The sequence below is a fragment of the Lathamus discolor genome, chromosome Z (genome assembly GCF_037157495.1).
Source record: "Lathamus discolor isolate bLatDis1 chromosome Z, bLatDis1.hap1, whole genome shotgun sequence".
NCBI lineage: Eukaryota > Metazoa > Chordata > Aves > Psittaciformes > Psittacidae > Lathamus > Lathamus discolor.
In genome coordinates this window covers 54,892,030-54,915,927 of record NC_088909.1, presented here as the reverse complement: position 1 = coordinate 54,915,927, position 23,898 = coordinate 54,892,030, and the positions used below count along the sequence as shown (strand labels likewise).

The 23,898-nt window shown below is 39.2% G+C and overlaps 1 protein-coding gene across 1 annotated transcript in view; it reads left to right on the top strand.

The window, feature by feature from the left end:
• The window catches only part of LOC136005960 (atrial natriuretic peptide receptor 2-like), a 38,327-nt gene that overhangs the window by 354 nt on the left and 14,075 nt on the right, over positions 1-23,898 (top strand). Inside the window, 12 exon segments of the mRNA XM_065663856.1 lie at positions 648-744; positions 3,414-3,546; positions 6,361-6,484; positions 8,482-8,586; positions 9,338-9,440; positions 10,982-11,130; positions 17,168-17,240; positions 19,163-19,310; positions 20,690-20,776; positions 21,021-21,164; positions 21,939-22,060; positions 23,691-23,832. Coding sequence (XP_065519928.1) covers positions 648-744; positions 3,414-3,546; positions 6,361-6,484; positions 8,482-8,586; positions 9,338-9,440; positions 10,982-11,130; positions 17,168-17,240; positions 19,163-19,310; positions 20,690-20,776; positions 21,021-21,164; positions 21,939-22,060; positions 23,691-23,832 — 1,427 coding nt within the window.

Sequence of the window (23,898 nt, the reverse complement as noted above, 5' to 3'; positions counted from 1 at the left end):
GTGTATTAACATAACATTTGTTCTGTTCATACATGCCCTGGAGTATGTATTTTAATATATGATTAATATATCTATTATAATGTATAATGTATATTATTCTACTATTGCAGTTCAATCTGTATCTATTTTGATGCTATATTCTACCTGTAATAGGCTTATGCAATATGAATATTATCTATAATTATATATTTTACCATTTATATAATTAACAGTTCTATTATTTTATTAAAGGTATAACAAAAAAATGACTTTTTGTTTATGTATAAAAGATTAATAGAAACTAAGTACTTTGGAGCAGAGGGCTTGCCATTTTAACAAATTTTAAACAAAAAAAGTCTCTTTAAATCCTAGAACCACATGTATTTTTTAGAGAAAACCTTTTGCAAGAGAAGGATTCATCAAGTCCCCTCATTGCTTCAAGGCTAATTTCTGGATAGATCAAAATAATATACTGATTGAATTTGTATGCCCCTAAGAAGTCGTCATTTTTTACTCCAGAAGTTGAAGAGAGTAAAATGTGCTGGGCTATGTGTCTGCATTTGGTTTGATTTCATTAGAAGAAATGTAAACTTTGGAGATGGAACTTATCCTTCCCCTATTTCCACACTGACTTTTTTGGGTCTATTCAAATGCTTTTTTTCTGGCAGGTGATATCCGTGGAAGGGTGGCATGATTTAGATAATAAAGACTATGATTGTTGGCCCCTGGAAAAACCAGATGAGTATAACATGCTGGACTGTGGAGGTGAGCGAGTCCTCGAGCTGCTCAAGAAAGATTGTCTTGTGCCTAGGGAATGGTTGAAAGCCCAGAAGTGAAATACCTGGAATCATACTTGACTCATGAGGAATGTTATGCATGGTGAAAAGTATCTGAATCAGTGTCAGCCTGTCTTGCTAGGGAAATAAGTGAATGAAAACAACCAAATATACTTCAGAGCTATTATTTGTCCAGTATTCATTTGTTCCAGAAGAAAAAGTAGCAGCAACAGCTGAATCCCTTCTGCCATAAAGAAACTGAAAACATTTAATTTCTTATTAGAAAACCAAATGCAGCTTAATCCAAACAAACCAAGGCAGGCAACTCTGCATTGCAGCAAATTTTATTGAGTCATTGCTGGCATTTTGTGGTGTCAGTTCAAATGTGGACTGTGTTTAAACCCTTCAGCCAGAAAGCAGAATCACCAATTCTATGCATCATGCTTTTCCACCTTGCTCAGACCTGTGTTCTGTGAGTACTTAAAAAACATCTGAGATATTTAACCACATTTTTAGTCAATTTCAAAGATGAATTTACATGATGAGATAATAAGAAATTGAATATTTTTTTCTTTTCTGTCGGAAATGTTTGAGATTGAAAAATAATTAAAGAGCAACTGAGATATGGGAAATTCAATTTAAAGAGAAGAAGACTCTTTTATACTGTAAGGTGATCAAACAGTAGAACAGGTTGCCCAGAAAAGTTATGGTTTCTCCATTCATGGAGATTTTCATAGCCCAAGATCTAGAGCAATCTGCTTTAGCTGATCCTGCCTTGAGCAACGCAGGGTTAGGCCAGATGATTTCCAGATGTGTCTTTCAGTTTCAACTATTCTATGATTTTGTGACTCTGTAACTGATAAATAACTGATGTAAAGGAACACTTTTGTTTATGTTGTAAGAGATAAGACCAGAGACAATGTGTTTCAGTAGGGTTTTTTAAAAAACTAGAACCCCTGAGAAAGTAATACTGGTAAAACACTCCAGGAGCTAAACTGCTGGGTCACACTCTGAGCTCAGTATTGAAGTTAAACATTTTCCAAAGAGTTTTGTTGGAAAAGTGAAATTCAAGAGCTGTCAACTAGGACTTTTATACCTGTATTAATTTACTATTGCTGACACTGGAACAACTATTCATCAGAACAGCTGTTCTTATGAATAATCAAGGTTTGAATTGAGTACAAGGGAAACTAATATAACCAGGTTGCTTAATTAAACTGTATACTTTAACACCAATTTTAGAATGAACTCCAAGCTCGATTCTGCCTTTCTTTGTGGTTCTTCCTTGCCATATTCCGAGCACTGCTAAAAGCAAAGCAAGAGCTTTGTATATTTGCCAATATACTGTGGCCCCATTTCTGTGGATTTAACACAAAATCTTCAAAGCATCTAGATGTGAGAGTATCTGTCTTTGAAAGAAGTGTTTTGTTTATCTTTGTGAGAACTTTAAAGGCAAGTAGAAAGTAATTTAGCTGAAATTTATGCTGACCTTCTCTGAAGCTCTCCTGGCTTTAGTGCAAATGATTTTTTGTAATTTTTTATGTTGTAGTTTCTCTCATAGTATTAACATTTATGATGTGTGTTTACTTTTCAAGGAAGATGTGAAATCAAGAGGTTATTTTACAATTTGCTTCTTTATATATGAAAGGGAATTATGTTTAAGGGAAAAGATCGCAGCTTCAGTAACAGTGCAAGTGAAGAATACCTTGTAAAAGCATCTCCAGAATAATAAAAGTTTATAATTGAAAAACAAAAAACACAACAACAAAAAAGTTAGGATCTCTTGAAGGTCAGGTTTACCCATCATCTGCAGAAAGGATTTAGAACTTCCTGGCAAACTGAGAGCTACAAACTTGCATGATGTGTGTAATCTGATGCGGTGCAAATTAACACCTTCATCGAGCACTATGGAAAGAGGTAGGTGAATGGAGTGGGAAGATTTTGATAGCGTTGTTTAACATACGGATTAAAAACTTCTCCCACCTCTTATTTAACTTCATTCTCCAGTTCAGACCCACCTCTTCTCTAAATTCATTCTCTGGCTCAGAGCAGGTAATACAGTGTCTCAGAGTCAAGATAGATGGCTGGGATAAATTTTCCCAGTAAGAGTGTGGAAATGGAAGATGACAGATGTCTGAGTAGCATTCCTTCCAGTCATCTGTTCTAGATGTGATACAATTTTATAAAATGAGAATGCTTTCTTAAATATATTATTATTAGGATATATAAATCATGTTTCATGAGGTTAAGGGTTTTGACTGAATTTCATGTGTGCTAGTTAGCTGTTCTTCTTCCATAATGAGGTGTGCCTTATTATGCAGCCAGGAATGAAGAGCGGTGTTTGCTGCCTGATGAAAGAGGAAGGCAAATATATCAGGACAAGTAGCACTGAACTGTACTGAGAGGAAAGCTACTTTAGATAATACAATCATATTTTTTGTCATATTTCTGCAATTTGATCTTTTCTAAGTGAATGTCAGAAGTGTTCAATTAATGTGTGTTTGTGTTTAGCTATACAGCTACTAAAATGGATAATTGTTTTGGGCTCATGAAAAGCAATGGGACATTAGACACCACAGAGAAAGTTTTACATTTGTAAGCATCTGTAAAGTAGAAAAGTATAGCAAATATATTTGCCCATGATTATGTTGTTTCTAGGCCTGGAGATGGCATGGGTTCAAAGGCCTCCAGAAAAGACTGTGAGTGGGGAATTCTTCAACGTGACCTATGCAGTCTTTGCATCAGACAGCTTTTTTCAGTATGCAGTGCAAAATGGAATCCTTTCTCACAGGTATTACCTCCTATAATAATGCTTTCATGGTCATGAGTGTATGAGGATTCTGTGTGTACATTTTTAGTAGCAAATTGTAATACACCTCTGGGACTCCTTGCTAATTCCTTGCATCTCTTTAAGTCTGTCCTGGTTTGAGCAGCAGCACTCAGTTTTCTCCTTCTTAGGAGCTAGTACAGTGCTGTGCTTTGATCTTTTGGCCTGGGAACAGTGCTGATAATGCCGATGTTTTCAGTTGCTGCTCGAATGTTTGGTCTGGCCAAGGACTTTGTGAGTCTCATGCTCTGCCAGGGAGGAGGGGAGGCTGGGAGGAAGCAGAGACAGGACACCTGACCCAAACTAGCCAAAGAGGTATTCCATACCACAGCACGTCATGCCCAGGATGTACCGGGGAGTGACCTGGAAGGGCTAGAGGGACTGCAGGGTTGGAGGAGGTATCAGTCGGTGCTCGGCTGGGGGGAGTGGGGCGAGTTATTGGTCAACTGGTGTTGAGGTGTTGTATTCTTTCCTCTTGTTATTTCCTTTATCATTATTATAATTGGTGGTAGCAGTGGTGATTTGTGTTATACCTTAGTTACTGGGTTGTTCTTATCTCAACCCGTGGGAGTTACATTCTCCTGATTTTCCTCCCCATCCCTCCGGGAGTGGGGAGGGTCGGGGGGGGGTGGGGGGGTGGTGAGTGGACGACCTGTGTGGATTGGTTTAAACTACGACAAGGTCTCTTACAGTTATTTGCCAATGGCTTTACTCTCAGGGCAGCCACCAAGGCATGCGTAGCTGCATGGTGAAGGATAAGGTACATCAACCTGTATCTGCATTAATGTCTCAGTGTAATTATGAACATCATTTGCTGCCTTCTCTACACAAAGAATTTACAACTGAAGTTTAAGCAGAAGTCCCAAACTAACTGTGTATTATTTTAATCAGAAGTGTGTTTGAGGTACACAACATGTATATGAAAAAGAGGCTGGCTGAATCCTGAATCCACTGAATTTTGTGATGAACTTATTTTGATTTCTGTAGGACTGAAATCAGCCCAAAAGCTTATATAGATCAACTTAAACGCAGTGTTGGTAACTGTATGCAACAGAGGTTAAATACAGAATGTTTATGTGTTCAACTCCAAGTCACTAAAAGGATGATACACCCTGATTTTACACTTTTGCCTGTACATAGCATTTCTCCACCCATATACAGCAATGTCTGGGACAAAGGCTGCAACTGCATTTCCCCATTTTCTGTCCTGTACGTGGTTGGTGTAAGAGATGTTTATGGAAAACCTCACATTTTTCGTTGCCGGTCTGTGTTCACATCACAAACTTCAGATTGTAGAAGCTGTTATCCAGAGAATTTTTTTTTTCATATTGAAAGATGACCTGTAATCCATTTGCAATGGCAAAAAAAATTGATACTGTATTTTAATAATCTGTGTACTCTGGCTACAGAGTTTTGCAAAACTTTATCACATTTTCTGAAATTTATGGCTAGTACTAGTTCCTGTAACTTAACCGTAAAGCAGATTTTTTTCATTGCTTGAAAATTAATGTTTTTTTAGTCTTTCCAGGGAGACCAACTCCCTTAAATCAGTCAGGAATTCAGAAAATTCTGCTCTTTTTGTGCTTATACATTTCTTGCATATAGATATCAGAGGGCAAATATTTAAAAGAGATAAATCTGTGCTGCATTTTTCAAGGGGATCAGATTTGGACCTCATTTTAACTAGATTGTCTAGTTGACGCTTACTTAGCTTATAGTGGCTCACTCAAATATGGCTCAGGCTAACAAGTCAACGTATGGGTGTCAGCATAACTGGGTGGAGCCATGATGAAGATTTTGAGTAAAACCAACATAATACAGGGTAAATTTCTGAAAGCAGCTGTGAGGACAAATACATGATAGAAGCAGGTACCAAGTTACCCAAGTATTTTTTTAACTGCCAGCATGGGCTCAAGGGCCAATGGATTTTGTCTATTTGGATGTTTCAGGGATTTAAAAATTTTCTTATCTCAGGTTTCAAATATAAACCCTACAACTAAGCCTGGCTATATCTACCAAGTAAGCCATGTTTGCAGAAAATTGTTTTATTTTGAAGCCAAATTTATTGGGGTAATAATCAATTGAAAGAATAATTGAGGAAACAATGGGAAGAATTGTTGTATCACACATTTCCAGATAACTACATTTTTCTTTAGGGATAAAGTTACAAAAGGCTTACCTTGTTTTGCAGAACAGCCTTTTCCTAAAGCCCACTTATTGTTCTAAATTTTGGGTTTGGCAAATTGTATCTGATGTTATTGTCCAGTATCATTATTTTCCTTGGTGGTCTGGATTTTGGAGCAAAGACTGGAACTGAATAACACATATGAATCACAAGCACAGATGAAGCTGTATAATTGACAACACTGAGAATGAATGTAACCGGGGACTCATATTTCTGATAGTGGTAATAGAGTAATATTATCTTCTTCTGTGCCAGATGTGGCAAAGCCAAGTGACCCCATTTAGTCATGAAGTCAGTCTGGGGAGACAAGTGGAGGTTGCTACCTGCTTGCTCATCTATGTGCCAGAAGTCTCTACTGCTTGGCAGTAGGCAGTGGTCCAGTTGGACATCAATCTTCATGGCTTCAGGAACACTTCAATCAGACGCAAAAGGAAAGAGAAAGAAATGGTGCAACAGTGTTTATTTCATTGCGTGTATTTTTGCTGCTATTATTCTTGTGCAGGATAAAGAACAGGCTCTAATGTGCTTTTTGCAGTTCTGAGGAATGAGGAATAATGTAAAAGTTTCTCTCTCTCTCTCTGCTGCTTGACAAGCAATGCTACTGCTGCAAAAGAATTCTGTGAGGAACATGAATGTCCTGCCAGCTGGAAAGATGCGAATGGGGAGAACTGCTGTGTCTACCATGCCAACATCCACTCCTGTCCTTTATCCTTCATGGTTAGTATAATGTGCTCTGTTCTTGCTACTGGATGAGACATCATTGTAATAACCAATTTCAAGTTCATGAAGTCTTTCTGGGATTACAGTTAGACCAAATCAGTAGTTCACTAAAACCACTGTGGGAATACCTGTCAGGATTAGAATATTTTGATCTGGATTATGAGGCTGCAAAGCAAACAGATATTTGGGCAAGTCACTATTCAGAATCTCTCATTATGTTTAGTGGGGCCAGTTTTATCTGTTTAAGATTACTTGACCCAGATCTTTGTGTAGTCAGTAGAGAAAGAGAGATCATTTAATTTTAAAGCAAGCAGGGCAAATTGTCAGTTGGATCTGTTACTATCTCTAAAGCTTGCAGAGGTCCCCTGAACTGAAGGATTTGTTTGAGTTACTGAAATTTCACGGGGTGTGTATCCCTGACTTGTGAAGCCTGTATACACATGTCCAGAGATGGATGGTTTTTCTGTGTTAGATCAGAGAAAAAAAACCAACCAACCAACCAACCAACCAAAAAACCAAAAAAACCCCAAAACAACAACAACAACAAAACCCCACAGAGAAAACCACAAACAAACAAACAAAAAAAAGAATCCAAATACAAGATGGCAAAATTTGTTCATGCAGTGTAAGTAGGATCCCTTCTGAACTTGTCTGCTTGGCTTATAATAAGTGTCCATTCTTCTCTGAACGAAAAATTAAAGTTCTAACAACCCTAACCCTGTATAATCACCTTCAGTGCAGTTGCCCAGTCTTTCTAGTTGATCTCCATTTTGGCAGTCTGATACTTTTTCTGTGGTCAAAGACGGTGTAATAGAAGATCTAGTCTACATGTCTTGCAGCTGTTTCATGTACCCTCCTGTGTGAAAGCTTAATGTTCCCACAAAAGCTCCATCTTGCTTCTTGGCAGTCTCTTCTTAGGGAGCTGTTTTACTCATGACTTAGCTGATACTAGGAATTTGGTTTAAAAGAAGAATCCCTCCTGGAACCATCACATCAAAACTTTTGTCTAGAACCATAGCAAAGAACTTCAATACCCCATCACTGTGCTGACCTTTCAATTATTCCCTAATTTTATTATTAGCTATGCTTGTGATTAAGGTGTGGAAAAGGTGAAAACATGTAGCCAATATCCATCATCTTGCTTCCTTGTAATATTGGAAATATTTCAGTTCCTGCTTAGAAGAAGGCTAAGCAGGTTGGCTATCATGCAGCAAGAAGACCATGAGTATCATTGCGTAAGATTGACAATGCACTTCAAAGCAATATTTTTCCATTATCCAAGAGGAGATTTCTGGGTTTTTTTTTACACTTTTGTAACTTTTTACACATTCTGTCTTGGTTAATATGAATACCATTTCTTTTGATTCAGTCTGTGTCTTACATTGCACAGAAAGAAGTGCCTGAAGAAGTATCTGGAGTTAGGACAAAAAAAATAAAAATTAAAAAAAAAAAAAAGGCGCAAGATCTTTCGACAGCCAAAATAATGCTCAATGGTTGCAATTACTGGCAGATTTACACCTTAACAGCTTTACTGAGAAATGGTCTGCAAACAGGCACAGAAGAGTTGCCTTCCTTCCTCATTAAAGAAGAAAAAATTAAAGCTGCTGTATCAAAAGTGAAACCACAATAAAAACCGCTTAAAAAAATATTAAAAATGGGTTATGATTCTGGTTCTACTACATCAAATCCTGAAAAAGTGTATTAACCTCCTAGAATTAATGCTGATAAATTTGGGACCATATTTTGCTTCATCTATTTAAAAAAAATATACAATATTTGTGAGATTTTAACTCAGTATAGGAACAGTTGTTTTTCCTCATATCTTTTGTCACATAACAATGTTGCTTGTACTTTGGCATTTTAATAGATTTGGCTGTAAAATATCACTTTAGTTGCTGTTAGAGAACACAAGTAATTTTAAGAAAATAAAAGAGGAGGAGCTAGGATTTTCATTATGTTGAAGTTCACTGACATGACCAATATGTCTGATAAAGGGTCGAGGTGGAATATGTGGTCCGTGGATCCCAGATGATGGCCAGATATTTACTCACACTTTGTCTAAGGCTGGCAAAATGAGCCAAAGAAACTGGACGGCCAAGGTAAGGTACATTTATTGCATACAGGATTTTACATGTTTTGCTCTTTTCAGAGCCTGCTAGTAGTTTAGCGCTGTTCATATACTTGTTCCCAGCCTCATTATTTGTCAGTGTTACACCTGTACGTGATGTGTGGCTGAATAGTATCAATTGCCAAATGACTTGGAAGTAATAGCTTTATAGACCACTACTCTTTAGGTAGTTAGTAGAAGTAATAGGAATGGGAGGGAAAAGAATAGCCTAGTCTGTCCATTTAAGGCCTAGGCTAACAATATATTGTATTACTAACTGGACTGTGTTACAGGTTAATATGGTCATTAGGAGGCTTCTACCCAACAGAAGCAACCAGGAAGCAAATAATGGCAGTGTGCATAGACCTCCTTGGTTAAAAGAATACATACCAGCAGGGGAATCAGACATGCCTTTCCCACAGGGGTTGTCTCTCCTGCTTCTGTTTGTCTTGTTACTCAAGGATACCTGTCTTTCCTGGTTCTGAAAAAAAAAAATACACATATTATCATAGAATCACAGAATGGTTTGGATTGGAAGGGACCTCAAAGATCATCTAGTTGGGCAGGGACACCTTGCACTAGACAAGATTGCTCAAAGCCCCGTCCAACCTGGACTTGGACACTTCCAGTGATGGGGCAGCCACAACTTCTTTCACAAGTCACCACAAATGGATAGTTGTTATAATAGCCTACTGTATGCAAGTGAAGTTTTCGTGCTTGATGCTTTTTCACTTGTTTGGCAGGTTGTTTTAGTTCACGTGGGTGTGACTTCTCTTATTGCACACGTCAGAGTTGGGAGAATGCAAGTTGCTCTGGAAGCAAAAACCACAGTCCTTCCTGCAGTAGGTATGACATAAAATGAAGGTGTGAGTGAGTTGCTTACTGACTGCAAATGTCAATGCTTTTATCATTCATGTGTGGGTACCAGGAGCAAAAGAGACTCCTAGCCCATACCTCGCCATTGAAACGAAATGTAAGTCTTCCTAAAATTTTTCTTCACATAACGATGAACATCTGAAAAAGTGAGCTTCTAACCTGTGTGTGAATCCAGAACAGTAGGAAACAAATCTTGTCAAATAAGTCAAATCAAATACCATCACCAATGACTTCAGGTACTACAAGGCTCGTCTGCAGTTGATGGGCATGTGAAAATATTCTTCCAGCTAGTGTGTTGTGAGGATGTGGACACTTTTCATCTGAAGGGTAGCAGACTAGCCTTAAGCATATTGCAAAGATAGAAACCCATCTTGGTTCCCTTGTTCACAATAAAATTCAGTTGCTCCCAAAGGCATGTCTTTCACTTTAGTTTAGCTGTATGCAGGGAAGCAGAAGTAACCATAACAACTCTCTTAGTGATGTAAAAGTTAAAAAGTGGACTTTATTTAATAAATTAAACACACAACCTTAAGAAAGATACTGGCTAAAATAGTAATGTGATCACAGTACTCTTACTGGCTACCCTTCTGTAAGGTTGAGAATATATTTCCTGATGTTATGGAAAAAAAGGAACCAAAGTGACTGCAATGTGGATGAAAGCATTTAGCTATAAAATTTACTCTTCATTTCAAGACAGTTGAAGCTGAGTTTTCCAAGAAACTTGTAATCTATCAGAAAAGAAATTTTAAAAATGCAGCTCTAACCTTGAGGCAGAAAGTGATTTCTGCACTTATTCTGTTATTCAACTGGAATTAAATGGATAGAGGCAGAATTATCACTGAGCAGTGGATTTTGCTTTGTTGAGGCTTTTTTTAAAAAAACAAAAATATTACCTAGTGACAGAATAATACTTTTGGCTTCTCTCAGAAGGCTGAAGTACAGCATGATATTAGTTTAGTCATAAAGGTGAACTTGAAACACCATTCAGGACATGGGAGAAGGAGTTTTGTTCTTTAGGGCTTTTGTTTTAAATCACATCTGATACTGCTGATAATTTTCATAAGACCTTGGAGAAAAATAAATCCTTGAAGTATGGGTCGTAAGGTTTCATTCTGCAGTACTCTGTTGTCTGCTGCTGCTGAGGAAGGGTCACTGGCTTCAGGGGATCTCAAGGGCTGGACTAAGTACAAAGAATATGAAAGACAATGCCTGACTTGAGGAACTTAAAGTTTGAGATAAAACAGATAGGCAATGAGAAACAGAGTAATGATAAAGTGATTTACACACAAATCATGTCATTATTAATCTGTACATAGTGATCCTGTATCACTTTAAAAATTCACATTACTCTTTCATCTACTAGGGTGCTATATCTGGGTTCTTCAAAATTTAATCTTTCCAGTAGTCTGAGGTTTCCCAGCTCAAGAACCATGTATTTTAATTTGAATACAATCTCATGGATGGATAAAACTGGCTTGAATATTCTGATACGTGTTTCCTTTTCTAATCAGTCTGTGGAGATGACTTTTGTGAAGAAAAAGAAGAAGGGTGTTCTATCTGCCCAGTAGACTGTGGGGAATGCCCGCTGTCTACTGATACTAGGATAGCAATTGCCTTACCAACATGTTTAATCTTCGCAGGCTTCATTTTCACAGTCATGGTAAGTGTTCTTTCTCTTCTCTCCTATTTCCTTTTTCTTCTATCATTTGGTTAGAGTGGCGTTCTCTCTTTGTAAAGGGATAGATTTTCTTCTGCATTCAGAAGCTGTAGGCTATGGAAGAAAGCAGAAGGAAAGGAAACAATGTTTTTGGCTTCTTTATGAGAGCAGGCTCATTCCATGGGCTAGGAATTTTCATCCTGTGAGACAGAAGAGTGAAGAATGTAGCAGTGGAATGGATATATAATGGAAAAAGAGGAAGACGTTTTTCACCACATGAGAACTAAGGAGTGCTAGTAAAGTAAGAGTACTTTTCACACAAAATAAAACTGTTATGAAATCAGCTGCTTCAAACCCCTATGGAAGTCAGGAGTATAAATGAATTCAAATATAAATTAGGTAAATTCATGAAGGGATTAATTCCACCAGGGGCTATTAAACTCGGAGTCCAAATGCAATTTATAATAGAAAACATTTGACTTGGGTTATTCTCAAAAGAAATAAAGATAGGAATGAAATAATAATTTGGAGTAGGTGGGTGCTCTTGGTGTAACTGAACCAATTTGATTAATTTTTCATGATAGTTGTCAATTATAACAGACTCATGAAGAGGGTAAAAAAGGGGAAAATGATGGGAGTTTATGAGTATGGGAGAAGTAATTTTGGATTTCTTTGACTAAAAATGTCTGTATAATGAGGATACAGCATGGTATTATGGCATATTACTTCACAGTGCTTCTGGGAAAGGGTTCCACATTCCTTATGTGTCTTCATCTTTTTAAAAAGTACATTTCTGAATTTCATAGCAAGCATTCTATGATTTAGCAGGTGGGTATGGCAGTTGTAGAGGCATTATATTGACTTTGTAAATAACAGATAATTTATTTGGGGTTTGGCTTAGGAGTCCTGTAAATTGATAGGCTCCTCTTTCCTCAGCGATTCCTTCTCTTTTCATCTTTATTGCAGTTGCAGTAAGTACCTGAATTAGGCAAGTATGCTGAGAGGGAATGAGCAGGCGAAGGCTGCAGAATTAGAAACTGGCTGGATGGCTAAACCCAAAGAGTGGTGGTAAATGGTATCACATCTGGTTGGTGATAGTGACTAGTCACTAGAGGTGTCCTTCAGGGTGCAGTGTTAGGACCAGTAAGATAGGATCATAGAATCATAGAATAGTTAGGGTTAGAAAGGACTTTAAGATCATCTAGTTCCAAACTCGCTGCCATGGGCAGGGACAACTCACACTAAACCATGTCACCCAAGGCTCTGTCCAACCTGGCCTTGAACACTGCCAGGGATGGAGCATTCACAAGTTCCCTGGGCAGCCCATTCTGGTGCCTCACCACCCTTACAGTAAAGAACTTCTTCCTTATAGCTAATATAAACTTCCCCTGTTTAAGTTTTAACCCATTATCCCTTGTTCTATCACTACAGTCCCTAGCAAAGAGTCCCCCTCTAGCGTCCTTATAGGCCCCCTTCAGATACTGAAAGGCTGCTATGAGGTCTCCACGCAGCCTTCTCTTCTCCAAACTAAACAGCCCCAACTTCCTCAGCCTGTTTTCATACGGGAGGTGCTCCAGTCCCCTGGTCATCCTCGTGGCCCTCCTCTGGACTTGTTCCAACAGTTCCAGGTCCTTTTTATGTTGAGGACACCAGAACTGCACACGATGCTCCAAGTGGTGTCTCACAAGAGCAGAATAGAGGGGCAGGATCACCTCCTTCGACCTGTTGGTCACGCTCCTTTTGATGCAGCCCAGGATACGGTTGGCTTTCTGGGCTGCAAGCGCACACTGAAGCTGGCCCATGTTCATTTTCTCAACGACCAACACCCCAAGTCCTTCTCTGCAGGGCCGCTCTGAATCTCTTCTTTGCCCAACCTGTAGCTGTGCCTGGGATTGCTCTGACCCAGGTGTAGGACCTTGCACTTGTCATGGTTGAACTTCATAAGGTTGACATCAGCCCACCTTACAAGCGTGTCAAGGTCCCTCTGGATGCCATCCCTTCCCTCCACCGTATCAACCGAACCACATAGCTTGGTGTCATCGGCAGACTTGCTGAGGGCACACTCAATCCCACTGTCCGTGTCAGCGATGAAGATGTTAAACAAGACCGGTCCCAACACCGATCCCTGAGAGACACCACTTGTTACCTGTCTCCAGCTGGACATTGAGCCATTGACCACAACTCTTTGTGTGCGGCCATCCAGCCAGTTCCTTATCCACTGAGTGGTGCTTCCATCAAATTGATGTCTTCCAAATTTAGAGACAAGGATGTCATGCAGGACAGTGTCGAATGCTTTGCACAAGTCCGGGTAGATGACAACAACTGCTCTACCCCAGTCCATCAGTTCTGTAGCCCCAACATAGAAGGCCACCAAATTGGTCAGGCAGGATTTCCCCTTAGTGAAGCCATGCTGGCTGTCACCAAGCACCTTGTTGTTTTTCATGTGCCTTAGCATGCCTTCCAGGAGAATCTGCTCTGAGATTTTGCCAGACACAGAGGCGAGACTGACTGGTCTGTAGTTCCCTGGGTCTTCCATTTTCCCCTTCTTGAAAATGGAGGTTATATTTCCCTTTTTCCAGTCATTGGTAACTTCACCTGACTGCCATGATTTTTCAAATATGATATACAATGGCTTAGCAGCTTCATTCGCCAGCTCCTTCAGGACCTGTGGATAGATTTCATCATGTCCCATGGACTTGTGCACATTCAGGTTCTTAAGATGGTCACAAACCAGATTCTATCCTACAGCAGGCCCAAGGTCTTCATTCTCACAGTCCCTGCATCTGCCTTCCACGACTTTGGTGGTGCAGTCAGAGCCTTTGCCAGTGAAGACAGAGACAAAGAAGTCATTAAGAACCTCAGCCAGTAGGGTAGCCAGTTCTCCTGATAGCTTCAAGAGAGGGCCCATGTTGCCCTTAGCCTGTCTTTTATTCGTAATGTACCTTTAGAATCCCTTCCTGTTATCTTTCACATCCCTAGGCAAGTTTAATTCTAACTGGCCATTAGCTTTCCTAACCTGGTCCCTAGCTTCCCGAACAACATCCCTATATTCTTCCCAGTCCGCCTGTCCTTGCTTCCACCTTTTATAAGCCTGTTTTTTCCTCCAAGTTTCCTCATCAGCTCTTTATCCATCCAAGGAGGTCTCTTCTGGCCCTCCTGCTGCACTTCCTTCTAGTAGGGATGCAACACTTCTGAGCTTGTAGTAGGTGATCCTTGAATATCAACCAATGGTCTTGGGCTCCCCTGCCCTCTAGGGCTATATCCCATGGAACCTTACTAAGCAGGTTGCTGAAGAAGCCAAAGTCTCTTGAAGTCCAGGGCATGAGCTTGCTGCACGCTCTTCTCACTGTCCTGAGAATCTCAAACTCGACCATCTCATGATTGGTGCAACCAAGGCTGCCCTGGAGTGTCATATTTCCAACCAGCCCTTCCCTGTTGGTGAGCACGAGGTCAAGCATGGCACCTCTCCTTGTTGGCTCCTCTATTACTTGCAGAAAGAAGTTGTCTTCCACACAATTGAGGAACCTCCTGGATTGCTTGTGGCAGGCTGTACCATCCCTCCAACAGATATCAGGGTGGCTGAATTCCCCCATGAGAACAACGGCCTGCATTCATGAGGCTGTTCCTTTCTGTGTGTAGAGTGCTTCATCTTCATTGATGATTAGGACGAGGGGATTGTGTGCACTCTTAGTTGCTGACAACACCATGTGGTGTCGGAGTTGCATGGGAGGGTTGATCAACTGAATGATAGGAAGACTCTGCACAGGGGTCTGGACAGGCTGGATTGATGGGCTGTGGTCAATAGTATGAGGTTAAATAAGGCAAAGAGCCAGGTCCTGCACTTGCACAATAACCCCATGCAACACTACAGGCCAGGGGAAGAGCGGCTGGAAATCTGCTCTGTGGAAAAGGACCTGGGGGTGCTGACTGAGCGCATGAGAACATAAGCCAGCTTGTGCCCAGACAGCCAAGAAGGCCAACGGCATCCTGGCCTGTATCAGCAATAGCGTGACTAGCAAGATGAGGGCAGTGATCATCCCCCTGCACTCAGCCCTGGAGAGGCCGCACCTCGAATCCTGTGCTCAGGTCTGGGCCCTTCACTGCAGGAGAGACTTTGAGGTGCTGGTGCAGGTCCAGAAAAGGGCAACAAAGCTGGTGAAGTGCCTGGAGCACAAGTGTGATGAAGAGCAGCTGAGGGACCTGGGAGGACCTTATCACTCTCTACAGCTACCTGAAAGGAAGTTGTAGTGATGTGAGGGTCGGTTTCTTCTCCCAAGTAACAAGTGATAGGACAAGAGAAAGTGGCCGTAAGCTGTGCCAGGGAAGGTTTATACTGGATATTGAAATTTGGGAAAAATTGCTTCGCAGAAAGGGTGATCAGGCATTGGAACAGGCTTCCCAGAAGAATGGTAGAATCACTGTCTCTGGAAGTGTTCAAAAAACATGTAGATGAAGCCCTCAGTGATACGGTTTAGCGGAGGTCTTGACTGTCCTGGGGTAATGGTTGGACTCGGTGATCTTAAAGGTCTTTTACAATCTAGTTGATTCTGTGATTCTCTAAGTCTGATGGCCCACTGAGTAAGGAGATCTGAATCACAGTTAGGTATTTCTTCTACTCTGTGCCTCTCTGTGTTGCTCTGTAAGTTAGGGACAGAACTGTTGAAAACTGGTTTAAAATTTATAATCCACAGGGCAGTTGTGACAATGTGTTTATAGTCTTTCTCCTGTAAACCGTACAATCTAATAGAAATTGGACAAATGTGAAGTTCAGACACTTTTAATCAATTGTCATTTTAGAAAAAGCAATAGTTTCTTGGCCTTGTGTAAATTTATCTAATGGTCTTGTAGGAAAAATTACCTATTTTTTCTGCTATTTTTCTGGATTTTTTCCTTCTTGCATTTCTATATACTTACTCCTGCTAACTTCTGTAGTAGCTTCTTTTCTTTTTTATGCTTTATTTAGATGATAAATAAACAAGATCCTTTCATCTAGTTCAGTAATTAATGTAAAAAAAAAAGGTAAGTCTGGAAAACTGATGCCTTCTTTAATCATACAAATAGAGGAGAGGATTTCTTGATATCAGTGTCTGTAGCAAGCCTAATGGTCACTTCTAGCTAATATGCCTTTGTTCAGTCATACCTTTGCAAGATAAAATGTAGATATCATTCTCAGAAACTTTTGAAATTGATGGGAAGACTTAATTTGATTCAGTGAGCTCTATATTTGTCATAAATTTCTACCAAAATATTGACACAATCTCCACACCATGTTCCTTGCAAATTATCTGGGCTTTTGTTACCTGTTCCAATCAATACACTTATATTAAGTTCCACACAATAGAAAGTGGTATAATGATGGTAAAATGCAGCTGTGATTTGACATTTTGGCATTGACTGCAGCAATAACAACTGAATAATTTAATCTGCTGCTCCTCTTTTGAAAGCTTGTGTTTACACTTTCCGTGTTAGTTTCACATGTCAGCTCTACAGAAGATCTACTATTATACCAATAACTTCTTTGCAAAGTACCCACAGATGACCTGCCTAATATTCTTTATGCTAGAGTATCTGATATAGTATGACCTCATTTGTGGATCAGGGACTAATTCTGTTGCAGGACATAAGTTGTACTGCTCCTTAACTTAGGGTTGGGAGGTCATGTGTTCTTGTCATGCACCTATATACCATAGGATATTTCCATGCCATAAGGTGATGTAAATCTCTCATCTGATGTCCAGGCTGAGATGTAAATTCATAAGAAATATTGACAATAAGGGAGAGTTTTTAACCAATGCAAAATGTGACAAGTAATTAGATAATAGAATACAGACTACAGTTTTTGAGATATTTATTAGATACTCTTCTCTTCTAAGCCTGTTCTTGGTTCTAATATTACTCCTAAGATATATGTTGGATGCCTAAACATCAGATTTTGTTTGCATACTTATAAACTTTCATATGTAATAAAAAATATTCACTGGTTTAATTCCTTCGAAGACAGTAGGGCTACACCAGGAAGTAACTAGATTTATTTTTGTAGTGGTTTCAATATCAGAAACAAAAGATGTTTTGGGACGAAAGCTGGATTATAGACTTCACCTGCATCAAACAAGGTTAGTAACTTGTCAATTGATACTATGATCAGTTTTGTTAAAGAAATACTTTTGAGAAATAACCTCAATCACAATTACATGTTTTAGGAGTCGTACAAACGTAGAACAATTTGTGAAAAACATATCCAGAGTTTCATCCCTGTAACTTCTGTGGACTGATCACTGGTGTATTTGTTTATTGAAACTTTAGAAGTCAAAGTAATTTGAAATAGTTTCCTTCCTCTGATGGTGATTTGTTAATTAAAACAGAGAGGCCTATCCCAAAAAGAGAACTTCTGAACTTGGAAAAATAAATTACTATTGCTTCAAAGGATGTATCATTCTGTACAATTGCTTTCACTAAGTTTCTCTGAATTTGCACAAATATAATGAAATCTTGATTTACTGTCTGCTGCCTATGACAGACTTGCTGCAAAAAGTAATTCATTGTGGCCAGCGTTGTTTTTTAATTTTACATCTGGATGTAAAATATGATTTAACTGGTTCTAACTAAACATGTTAAGAATAAATCAGATGTTATAATGTGTTTTAATATACTACACTTAAAATAGGTATAGATTATTTACTTTGTTGTTCATTGTTCTGGCCTTTGTAAGGAAAACAATGCCTAGACCCTCAAAGAGGGTGAATATAAAGTAGAAATCTGCTGGTGTTGATGGATCTGTGCTGATGTACACTTCCTCATTTTCTGCCTCTGTGAGGAATTTCTGGAAAGATGTCTGCTTTATCTGTCTTATATCCCATGTTGGTAGTAGAAGTGTCAAGGTATACTTCTGTTAACATATAGTAGAGATGTCTTCAGCCTTGGACTTGAACATTACTTTCTGTGTATTTTTGATATGATGCCCTCACTGCTGTAAAGAACAGATGTCGGCTAGGTATCAGGCCTAGGAGTGCTAATTAACAGTGGTGAGTAATGAGGAATGATAATATGATGAGATCTGGAAACAGACAGTATGTCTTTCCTGGACAGAGCTGTTCAGAGATATTCATAGTAGCCTGATAAAGTTATCTAAATGGAAACACATGAGCAGCGCTGTTCTCAGGGTATGTAGCTTGTACTATGAAAACCTGGCTATATTTTTTTTCAAGATAACTCCTTTTTTTGTGTGCATTGCACCACACACATGCACATGTATATACATGTATATACATGCACACTTATTATCAAAGTTATCTCAGGGATCTCTAATATGTTTCTGGGTGGAATCCATGGAATGACTCCAAATGTCAATGCAATTTGGAACTGCATATAGATAATACTATTGTGTGGGAACATGACAATCCTGATGCAAGGCAAGATGCTGAGCTTCCTCAGCCACACTTTACTGGGTACTGCTACCAGGGAGAGTTAAAGTTTTCAGCAATGCTGAGACTAATTGTCTAAATCTGGATTTCAACTGGAGATGGTGAAATGTTACATAATTAAATTCCATTTTAAATCCATTTTTTTACCTTAAGATGGTCAACAGAGATTAAAAAACATATGTTGAGAGCACTGACTTTTTTTCATCCGACTGTATTGTTTCTCTTCTCTGGCTTCCCTCTGGTGTTAGCATCACTTCCCACATCCCTGTACTTTACAGTGTTTTAGACGCTCCAAATAGACTTGTTAAAGTATGGCACAGGGCTTGCTCTGCTTCCCTGGGTTCTGTTGTCGGCCTCAAAGTAGCAAAAAAGGCTAGTCATCCCAAGAGCAGAGAAACCAAACTTGCATCAAATCCTGAGGATTAGTGGGAAAGTTCTGTGGCAATGAATCACTTCTGGAATATTTTACTTTTTGGCTTTCTGTCTTAATATAAGCAAGACCAGTCAAAATGCAAATATTTGCAGAATTCCTTATATTTGACTACCTCTGGGGTCTCTACCTTGCTAATAACATGCATCTTCGGGTGGTTTTTCTCATCCCACATCCCATTTAGATCACATAGTACAGACAGCAACGGGAAGCATCATGAGTGCTCCCCCAATACCCAGTGACTCCAATGCTAGCTGTATCACAGCTCTGAGCTCCTGCACAGCTGCTGCTAACGTGTCCAGGAAACAGTACTTCACCCAGACTGGGAGATAGTAAGTCAATATATTACTCGTTTAATGCACTACCTGTTATACCATAGTTTCACCTTTCTTTCTGGTTTTTGCCACTTTACTGTTAACAGATAGAGTAAAAGCTTGCATTTCTCTTGTTACGTCAAATTCGGTAAATTAATACCATCATCTGACTTCTATACCATATACTGGCTCTGGAATATTTTACATGCTAGACTTCTGTTTTGGTTGTCGTGTCTCTTTTTTTTTATGCAGCCCTTTTTCTAAAATGTGGGCAGAGCACAGCTGGGTTCTTTGCACTGAAAAGTGGCATCCTACACAGTAGCATATTAAAAATCTTGTCCTTAAACTAGCTAATATGACTGAAAATACTGAGCATTTCACCTCTCGATCATACTATGTGCGCATCATAATACTATATGGCAAACAGTATAGCCATATTCTGCTATCCAGAAAGCAATTTTCCACATAAAAATAATATAATTAGCGGGTAAGGACAGAACATGTGCAAAGATGAAAGTAATATCTACCATTTGTATACACAGGACAGGATCTGTGCTTTGCAGGGTAGAGGAGCTTACTTAGAATCATCAGCTTAGGGGAGCAGCTGCCTTTTCAGCACAGATCACCGTTCTGGAAGATTACAGCTACTTCATTGATGAGACACTGTGTCCAGCAGAGATGCTTATAGGTAGTGAGCATTTTTTGCTGTTTCTTTCTGAATGATGATATTTTTATCATCATCGTCATCATCTTCCTTAGATGAGTCAAGGTCAATCACATTCATCAAGGGTGAAAGGTGTAAGAAGGGGGCATTCAGTCTCATCAATGAAGGACCTACATCTGATACACCAGAGCCCCTGTACTGTTTGTATGGTGGGTACCTCTTAAATTCCTGCACGTGTCTCCACTGGATTCCTTTATTATTCCAAGGAAAGTTGCTTTGCTATCAAACTTAGCTGCTTCATCACTGAGAATACTTCATCTGATGAGAGCAAAAGGATGTTAAATATCAATGATGGGTCTTCAAAACAGTAGACAGAAACAACAGATAGAAGGAATTTCATTGCATGTGTTTCACTATCTCTGACATTTTCTTTTGCTGCTACTCCATCATCAAACTGCCTCAACTGACTGTAACCGTCTTGCATTCTAAATGTCATCCCAGATCAAGGATGCTTGAGTATAATATCTAATGTTTCTCTTGCCATAGACAGAGGACCCTGTCATCTGTCATATACTTAGATTTACACCCACATATGAACATGCTTAATTTCTGTACCTCATCTCTAGAGATATAAAGCTGCCCACTATAGAAGAAATATCCAGTCTATTTTCATAGTCTGTTTGGTTATGAAGTTGGCCTAAAGCTCTGTGAACAGCATTTCATTCTGTTTCAGTGATGGCAGAAGAGTGGCCATAAAAAAAATAACGAAGAAGGCATTCACACTGTCCAAATCCATACGTAAAGAAGTAAAGCAAGTGAGGTAAGAAGTGAAACCTGAGAACTGTATGTTGTTCCCTTTTGCGCTGGTTGTTTAAGGGTTACAGTCTGTCCAAATGTGACTGTTAATTCATGTTCCTCTTTTTTCAAACTTTGTTTTGACACCTGTTTTACTTTTGTCTCTACCTTGTGAGACAAAGCACTTGGTTTTCCAGTTACCCTACAAAAAGCAGGAGGTATATCCATGAAAATTGCAGGTGTGCTGTGATTTCTGTTGATTTTCGCAGGGAACTTGACCATCCTAATCTCTGCAAATTCATTGGAGGTTGTATAGAAGTGCCAAATGTTGCCATTGTGACAGAGTACTGCCCCAAAGGCAGCTTGAGTGATGTTCTGCTCAATGAAGACGTTCCTTTGAACTGGGGTTTCAGGTACAAAAAAAACTTCTGAACAGCTACATGAAATAAACTGTGCTATGTGTAGTTTAGGACAAGGTGTTTGTTTTAGATGAAGTCCTTGGACAGACAGGCCTGTACTGTACCTTGGAGAAAATGAAGAAGTAAGGAAGAAATTGAATTTAAATATACATCTCAACTTGTCTTCTGCATTTTTGAGCAATCATATCTTTAGTGATGGACATGCTAAGCCAATGACTTTTCAACCGAGTCCAATTATACCACAAGACTGCATTTAAACCTTTTATCTCATGTAGCTTCATTTTGTTCTGAAATATCTTTGGCATTCCCACTTAATTAAAAATTAAGAGAGAAAATGAGATCACATTGTCGATGGAACTTCCACAAACAAAGTGACATTGTTTTTCAAGAACAATCTTTGTGCACTCTTTCTACTTCTGCCTTCAGCAGAGAAAGAGATTGTAAGCGAGGAAGCCCTCCAAATAATGTAAGAAACTTAATAATTTTTTTTTTCTTGTAAATACTTGGACTTACTCTCACAGATACAAAGTTAGTGGGAATTTCTAGAAGAAAATATCTTAAAAGAGGCTAAAGTTCTGTGGACTCAGACAAACTGAGTGGGAGTTAAGGGCTTTCAACAACCCACTGTGTTTTGGTAAAATGAGCATGGGGGCACAAACTGAAAGCTATTGCAGTCACAGAGAGGCTTCCTGACAACTTCAGTAGGCTTTAGAGCCATCTAAGTGAAGGTTGATTGGAAATACTAGCTCACTGATTTTTGTCTTTCAGATTTTCTTTTGCTACTGATATTGCACAAGGAATGGCTTATCTTCACCATCACAAAATGTATCACGGACGGCTGAAGTCTAGTAACTGTGTTGTAGATGACCGATGGGTTTGTAAAATAACAGGTAAAAAGAAGAAACAAAATTTCGAAACTTTCCAGCTAACCCACTAATGCATATCCATTTCACACTCAGTCCTCCTCCCAAGTACTTCCATGTTGACATTTCATGTGGAAAGGCTGAATGTGCCAGACTTTACTATAACTCTCTCATCTTGAAGCAAGTTTCATGTTATGCTACAAGGTCAAGTCATTTATCATGTGTCACTGATGCACACAGCAGATCCCAGAAATTATGGAGTCCATCAGCATCAGTCTGACCAGAAATTAGCCTCATTCTCAGTTTTGATACAGGGAGAAAACCTGAGCCATGGACAGTGCTATGAGCGCATGTAATAATGCTGACTGATTGATAAACACAAGATACTTTCATGGAGAAAAGCAGAATCAACACAGACCTTTTCAGTCCTGTACACAAAACTGAATTGTATTCTCCCAGCAAGAACTACAGGTCTGGTCTGCTCCTGGTAGGGGAAGACAGCTCGTGGGAACAGAAAAACCACTGGAGAGTCTAGTTTAGTTTGCAGCTGCCAAAGGGGATGAAAGCAGTGATCGCATCTACTTCTTTCCCAAAAGAGTTATCACGCTGTCTAACCCACAGTCATATCAAAACCAGCAGCAACAGATTTGTCTTTCAGTGGTTCATCGTATGGTTCATGTCTCCTTCACAGGGTTGTGCATGCTTCTCCAACTCATTTAGTATCCTGCTGCCTTCAGAACTGCTTACTTTGCTTAGAGCCTTTTCTGGAGAAAAGCATTAAGCATTGAGATAGCTGGATTCTATCAACTGCACCACAGTAGCAGAGCTCTTCTGAATTAAGTGGGATCTCTGAAATTGTTCAGAATTTAACTGGTGGCACCAAATATTCATGGTTTATCTGGATGCAATAATGTTAAAGACAGCTCATAAATAACCAATGTGGGAGCTATTTGAAAACCTCCAATAACCTCCCACATAAAGAATGAAGTTCTAGGACCATATTAATTAAAGGTCATTCCGGACAAACCTAGACATCTACATCATGCCTTCCTATCCACTCATCAGAGTGCTGTTTGCATCAGAAAGAAAACTGAAGTCAGTTGGCTTTTTCTCCTCTTCAGTGCTGAGTCACATGCTGGGAATCTTTTCTATGTTATATTGAAAGTATACCTGCAAAGATGTTTCACATTTATGCTGCTTTTGTTTCGAAGCTAGTGGTGTGCAAGTAAAGCCCACCATCTGATTGTCAATAGTTCTAGTCTGTCTAAATTGTAATTAACAACCTCCCATCACAGATAAGGATCAGGGGATGAGTAGGAGAGAAACCTACATTTGCAAGCTAACTCTTACACTGAAATGAGCTTGTTTTATGAATATTATTTTATAAAATCATAAAATAATTCTGATTGGAAGGAGCCATGTAGTTCAACTTGCCTGCTGTCATGTAGTCTAACCCAAATATTTACTCTCCAGATCCTGTATTTGCAATTGCATTAAGGGGATGAGACCACCAGACACACATTATTTTTAGACTAAGATGTGTATTTCAAATAAGGAAAATTAATTCCTTTAGACTAGTTCTGTTACTGCCTACTAATGCATGTGTTTCAGAGAAGTACCCACTGAATAGGTTGCTTCCTGTTTTCTTCTGTGTTAGATTATGGTTTGCAGTCATACAGAAAAGAAGATTCTCTGGAGGGGTCAATCTCATACCAGCAGCATTTGACACAGATTTACACAGCTCCTGAAATCCACTCCCTTTCAGACTATGAACCTAATTCTATGACAGATGTCTACAGGTAGTTAATTTTTGCTCTTTCTCACAATTAATAATCTAACCTCAAATTGAGTATTCTTTAATCACA